Source organism: Centruroides sculpturatus, unplaced genomic scaffold (genome assembly GCF_000671375.1).
Source record: "Centruroides sculpturatus isolate CEXI.00-Female unplaced genomic scaffold, Cexi_2.0 scaffold720, whole genome shotgun sequence".
Classification (NCBI taxonomy): domain Eukaryota; kingdom Metazoa; phylum Arthropoda; class Arachnida; order Scorpiones; family Buthidae; genus Centruroides; species Centruroides sculpturatus.
In genome coordinates, this window is record NW_019385122.1 from 323266 (window position 1) to 330652 (window position 7387).

At 36.0% G+C, this 7387-nt stretch overlaps 1 protein-coding gene across 1 annotated transcript in view; it reads right to left on the reverse strand.

Annotated features, from left to right (window-relative positions):
- LOC111635065 (X-ray repair cross-complementing protein 5-like) overlaps positions 1 to 3397 on the reverse strand; it is a 21875-nt gene extending 18478 nt beyond the window's left edge. Inside the window, exon 1 of the mRNA XM_023379915.1 lies at positions 3159 to 3397. Coding sequence (XP_023235683.1) covers positions 3159 to 3173 — 15 coding nt within the window. The 5' untranslated portion in view covers positions 3174 to 3397. The remainder of the gene's footprint in view (positions 1 to 3158) is intronic.
- Positions 3398 to 7387: the final 3990 nt, after the last annotated feature.

The following is a 7387-nucleotide window of genomic DNA, read 5'->3' on the forward strand; positions in this document are numbered from 1 at the left end:
TCATGCAATGTACATTATTGAGTTTAAACGAGCAACGGACCTACTAAAAACCATTTATTATTTAACGTCCATAAAAATTATATTTATATTAATGATGTCTCTAAAGTTCAGCAAATTTTTCGCAAAAAAATAATTTATCACGAAGTACGCGAGCGCCATTCAATGACAATCTCCATGACGAAAACAAGCTTAAGCAACGGCGTAGTCAAACAGTGCACACTCAGTAAGTAATCCTATAATTTTTTGTTTATACCATAGTTTATATGGATTATTCCCAAAAAATTATACGTATTTTGGAAATGTTGAGTCAAATTAGTCTAGAATCGATTAATTTTATGGAAGAAACCTTTCAAACAGCCGTAGTCCGTAAAGTGCATACGTGCCAGGCTGTGATTGACTGGACTTGTAAAAGCTGGATTCATAAAACTCGGAACATATCTACCGTGTTATAGGGGGTAGACTGTATTTGTTAATTTTGAGGGTAGATATTAACGATTCTTCATAACTTTTCTACTTGTAAAAATAAATAATGTACATAACATAAATATGATTTAAATTTACCAGATAGTAGATCAACAGAAAAAAACAGTGATTTTAATAAAGAAAACAATAAAAAATTTTATATTTTGTTTATTATTGATCTATTTTGTTGCCCAGATGTCCAGCACCCAGTTCATCATTGCCCAGTCAACGGTGTCCCTTTTCCAGTCAGGAGATGGTCATGGACCTCGTCTTGAAATAATTTAAATGCATAAAATAAAATTACGAAAGAAACCAGTTATATAAAATAAAAAACATACGACATAGTAATATATGTGCTTCTCTCTTAATACAGAAATTAACAATTTCACGCAACAACACAAAATTAAGATAAAAAGTTGATTTTTACACTTTCAAGCCTGGAAAACTATCTACAGATCCTTTTGGAGGTCCGTGAATCCCTGAAAAGAACTACTATACTACAATATAAGCACATTCGTTTTGACAGAAAGAGACATCAAACTGACGTCATTCGACACGTTTTCATAACTGAAAATGTAACAATGGCATCAAAGTGACATTGAAACGTGTATCATTCAGACAAAAATGCACCTTGCAACACATGCATTTTTATATGTCCACACATCTGCAAGCAAGTCAGAAGTCAACAACAATCATGCTTTAAAGAAACAATATACCTTATTTACTCGCATATAAGACGAGGTTTTTATTCATTACAGCTTCAAATTCCTAAGTCATCCTATACAGAAAGATGAAAGATTCTTTGCATTTTTGCAAATAATTTTTGTGAACAATGTATTTGCATTTTTTACCAGATTTTTACCCATTTTTTACCCTCTTGTATTTAGAAACATAAGTACAGTGAGTGATCGGTTAACGAACAGTTCGGGTAGCGAACAAATCGGATAACAAACACTTTCGCGAAAGATTTTTATGATCGGACAACGAACACATGTTCAGATAACGAACACTTTACTGAACAAACATAAAAAAAAGCGACGGAAAATAACGAATACCTATTAATTTTCCCTTATCTGCAGGTAACAATTCGAAACCTTTCAGAGCACGGGAGACGTCAACATCGACGCTCAACCTGATATCGATCGATAGTATCCCTCCGAATTTTGAAACTCTCTCTTGTAATTCCAGCTTTTTGTTTATGTTTCTGACAAATAATTTTTATAGTATTCACGAGACTGTCAGACAGGCACTTGTTAAGTTTTGCGTCAGGGTTTATTTGCAAAAGGTGAAAGTTTAACTGTCCCATCAGATATTTGTTAACGTTTTAATACCAAATTTCGAATTTCATCCGGGCCTTGCATTTAAATAATTTTTTGTGGACTAGTTGATTTCTGTTCTCTGAAATTTTGTAAGTGCTTTTCTGAACTTTTATTTAAAAAAGAAACTGATGATATTTTGATGCCTAAAAGAGGAATGTCAAGAACTGTGCTCACCGTAGAAACTGAGTAAGAGATAATAGCCAAGGTAGAAAGTGGGCACAAGATGTCTGATGTTGCTAGACAGTATGGCTCGAACAGGTCTACAGTAGGCACAATCTTAGCTATGAAAGATATATCAAGAAGTCTCAAGCTGTTAATGGAGTAATGAAAATCACATCTGAGAAATAAAGAGCATTTTCAATCTCATAATGTAACCTGAAACTGATCTAACGACATAAGAAGTCCAGGGATGTCAGAACAACGATCGTCCAAGTGGCATTCGAACCAGAATAAGGCTAATGGGGTTGGTGATCTCTACAATTACAATACTATTAATTATTCCAAAAAATCCTGAAGAAAAGAGAAAAGCAATCGACATTGGACAGATTCTTTAACACCCACAAATGGAAAAAACATGACTAATAAAAATGCAAAACTGCATATATATACTTACTATTACATATAAATAAACGTAGTAAAAAGAGCATATATTTTTTTTGCAGTCTCCGGAACGAATTAATCAAATTCCCATAAAAACCTATGGTAAATCGATAATCGGTTAACGAGCAATTCGGATAACAAACAAAGTCTTGGAACGGATTATGTTTGTTAACCGATCACCCACTGTATTTTATCTGGGTCGTTTGAATCGTTCTTGTATATTGTCAGGAGTAAAGATGAATAGCAATATTGGAAAAGTAAAGCTTTTGAATCGAATTCCAGATTAAAATTCCAAAATCACACGAGCCCGATATAAGTTTTAATCCATTCCCACATGAAAATAGGTGATTATTCAGAAATCAAAATTCGGAGAGACTCAAGTGTAATCGACGGAGAATGGATTCGACTGTTAAGAATTAGCAAAAAGGTTCCCGATTGTCCAGCTTTACATGAACAAATTATGTTGTCAATTTTACAAGATGTCCTTAAATTTTTGCGCCAGTAATTTTTGCGGAACAATGCGTGCATTTACGTTCATTTGAAATTTTATTTGTGATTAAACGAAATAAAATTAGAATTGTATTAATAAAGTTAATTTTCTTTTTTGATCTTAAAGTCACACCTCGTCCTAAATGCGAGTCATCTTATACGCGAATAAATACGGTATACACATCCCGGCATCTGCCAATTATTTCTCACATAACATTCTTACACACTAATGAAACTCGTTTCCATTATATTATTATAAATAATCTTATGTTTTCGTACGAGACAAACCTTATTTGCCGCCATGACGATTGGAATGCCCTCTTTTGACCAGAATTTCAAAAGACGTAGTTAAAATTTCAAATAATGTATAATAGAAATAAGCACGATATTTAAGTGCAAAAGTATGATTTTACTTAGAAATATGAGTTTAAAAACTGATTACGATGCGTTTATTAAAAGTTTTAGAGGACGACGCGTAGCATAGCCTCACTGACGTAGAACTGTATCCATTTCTGACTAATGTAATATTTCCCATAATAGATGGCGCTATTTAAACTTGTCTTGACTTGTTCTGTCACGTTAGAGATTATGGAGTATTGGTTTGTGAAATTTTAATTTTATTTATTCGGTTTTTAAACACATATTAATCTATAGATAATTAATTATTTAAAAATAATAGTTTTGACTTTCGCCTAGGTGAAATTAAAATAATCTATATGTATATTAATTACGAAACTTTTTCTCTGTATCGTTTATGTCTTCGGGCGAGTTTTGCGCTTCACCGTTGACGTAACTGTTTAATGAAATAAATCCTTAAATCGTCACTATCGTCCAAAAATAGTGGTGACCAGACCCTAAACACCGGAGTTCGATCGGGGGTTCGCGCCTAACTCGCACGAACTGGAAGCGGGAGTTTTTCCGGGTTTTCCTCCTTGCCAATGACGCCTGAATAGGGGCCAGCTTTTCCTCCAAGTCCTCCCGGAAGGCATTCTGTCTCCCTTTCTCGCGGGGGTCGTCTCTTATAAGACCAGCTTTGGTTGCTTAGTGACCTCTCTCCTGTCTTCCTCGGAATGGTCGTCTTCTATAAGACCGACTCTTCCTCACTGTTTCTTCTGGAGTGAAATGCGAATAGCAATAACACTCCTCTATCTGGAAATGGAAATGGGAAATGGGAAATCGTCCAAAAAAGATGGGCGGATGGCCAAGTGGTTAATTATGCACAATTAACAGAGATCAAGATTAAAACAGTTCATTTTATTTTGTCTATTTAACAATGCATTTCGAATTGGTTATTTTCTAATTCCTATTCGGGCTCACGGCTTAAGTGTCCGAAGTTGATGTCTACAACATAACGAATAAAACGTTAGTTCGTCTTAATACACTTTTGTTATCCAGAATGATGAATATAGTGCACAATTTGTACACATCCTAATAGTGCAATTTCTACATATCAGTCTCTTTCAATTACTGGCATGTTTTCTTTGTCTATTTTTGATGGGTAAATGCAACGCTTCTTCCATTTCCCACAATTATTAACTTCTTATTATCAACTTTGACGCTGACTCTCATAGATACGACAAAATTTGAAAATAAATGTAGCATTCCTTTGAAAGCAAAATTATCACGTTGTAAATAATGAAGACATAAAGAAAACTTCTTAGACGTAAAGAGAAAATAAAATCGCGCGAGATAGGGGGCGAAGTTTCAAAGTTGGATCAACACTTGCGGACGAAGTCGAACGGAAGTGTCAAATTGATTAACCAATCAAATTAAGAATATAGGGGAGAGATCCTTTAAAAAGCCAGAAATTCAAGGAGAAAGAATGGTGACTTCTCTCTGACTCAATCTCTTCATCCTCTGTGTGAGTTTCTCTGTTGACTCGGACTCAGTGGCGTGCCGTAACATTTGATGATAGGGAAGCTGTGTTTTTGTAAGAAGCCGACATCCAGGTGTAAGAACGCCGATTGGGGGGAGATTTTTATTCCCTACCGTCGGTATGGTCTAAGGTCTACTCGTATGTGGGTGGCGGTCTTTAATAAATTAAAGGCAGCAAAGACAAGTGTTTTACAGAGACAAACTGTTTATTCCGGACGATAATGCTTACATAAATTCTCTCGTTGGAAAGGTCCTGTGTTGTAGGAAATTTCGACGTTGATTCTGGTCTTGCGTCGTAGGGGTTTCGGCGGCGATCTGGTCCAGCGTCGTAGGGGCCCCTGGACAGCGTTGAACGAAAAGTTCGAAGTCTCGAAAGTCGATGCACAAAAGATGAAAGGATGAACGAAAAAAACGGAGATACACAAACACAACAGAAGTCTAGTGGAAGTCTTAGTGGAAGTCCCGTTGTCCTTGGAATTGGTGCTTTTATAGGTTTTTCGAGATCCGCTTTTTGCTTATATCACCGTTTTCTAATTGATCTTCCACCTGTCTCCAGGTGTAAATGGAGCTTCGTAAAATTCGCGAGAAAGGTCGGATGGAGATGATTTATCCGACACCATCTTTTCGACTCTGATCGCCTTTAATTGTTGACTATGACACCTACACTTATTTTGATATTTTTTCTAGTTTCGTTTTGCTTTCTGAACTGCGTCTTAATTTAAAATTTACAATTTTCTTTTTCTATATCTAAAATTTTGTTTTTCCTTCTACTCTTTATGATCGTCGACGTCAAAGTCCGGTGTCGCCGATTCGACACTTATATAATTTGTTTTCTTGTCGGTTTAACTTAACAAATTTTTTATGTCTTTTTTTGGGGGAGCTTATTTCCGGGACCTCACACAGGGGCACTCAGTCAGTTGCGTCTCAGTGATAGTCTAGGGTCAACTCGTATCGTTTATTCAATAAGCCAGTAAAAACTCTACGGACTTCTCTAAATGCATTTTTAATATCACAATTACATTCCGAATCGCTAACCACGATATAAGGGCTACAATTAAAAATAAAATAATAAAATCTTACTTGGTGAAATAAAATGTGTGGTGAATGTACCGGTACATACCTGGTACAAAATATTCTTCAATTGTATGACTATATTTTTAAAGAAAATTATAATTAAATATAGCTTTGTAAAGAAACGTACATAAAAATATAAAATATTCTTTACTTTTTAAATCTTAAAACAATGCACTTAGTCAAATACAGTCGACGCCCCCTATAACACGGTAGATACGTTCCGTTCTTTATGAATTCATTTTGTAGGAATCACAGCCAATCACAGCCCGACACGTGTGCAGTTTACGGACTACGGCTGTTTGAAAGGTTTTCTTCCATAAAATTAATCGATTCTAGACTAATTCGACTCAACATTTCCAAAATATGTATAATTTTTTGGAAATAATTCGTATAAACTATGCTATAAACAAAAAATTGTAGGATTACTTACCGAGTGTGCACCGTTTGACCACGCCATTGCTTAAGCTTGTTTTTGTCTCGGAGCAGCGCACCAAACGGCGGGCGCGTTTTCTAATAAGTTATTTTTCTGCGAAAAATTCGCTGAACTTTGGAGACATCATTAATAGGAATAATTTTTATGGCCGTTGAATAAGAAATGTTTCTTTCAGAAGAAATGTATAAAATTACCGTACTGTATTAGACTTACATTACTTCATTTGTATACTGTACAGACGATAGTAAACTAAACTTACCCTGCTAACTCTCTGTAGCGTGTAAGTAGTTCAGCTGCTCGTCCACTATTGGTCCAGNTGGCGCAAGAAGACGGATTTTATAAAATAAAAAGCAGTTTAAACTGCATTTTTATGAATAAAAATTTGACAAACTATTTATCGTTTTATGACGACTAAAACTTTTTCGTCGCGTTCGTCGAAATATACAAAAATATTTATAACAATCTCTGAAATGTTATCAATTTAATACACCTAAGTACTCAATGAAGATTAAACGTTGTTGAAAACAAAAAATCGCATCTAAAATACTATAGTAGAAACCGTTCTTCAGGCCAAGCCTTAATGCTCTCCCTCTTCCCCGCGGGGGGGGGAGAGGAAGAGCATTAAGCATTAAGAAGGGATTTCCAAAAATCCCTTCTTAGTGCGCGTTTTCATGACGTACCCTAATACCTCGTTCGCACCGAGCATTTCGATCTAGATTGTGACTAAGGTCGGAGAGCGTTCCGTGGTGCGAACGCTTTCGACCGTTTCAATCTCGACTGAAACGAGGTTCAATCGCGATCGACTGGAGAGAATTCTCGAAACTACATCCAGTCATAAGAGAGATCCCACAATCCCACGCGCGCGAGCAAATACAAGATGGCTGCGGAACACGTGTCGGGTTATCGACAGAGAAATAAAAAAGACATCTGGAGAGACGACGACATCTGTCTATTATTAGATGTACGGCAAGAAAAAGTATTTATTTCTAACCAAAACTTCCATTTTGTTTGTTGGTGTTTGTGACTTACCGCGTAGTTACGTCAGTTTTATGATCGCGTGTAATAGCCAGGTTCTTCTCGAGCGGACTGCCTGTGCGAACAGCACGACGTTCGACTAGCGACAGTCACAATCCAG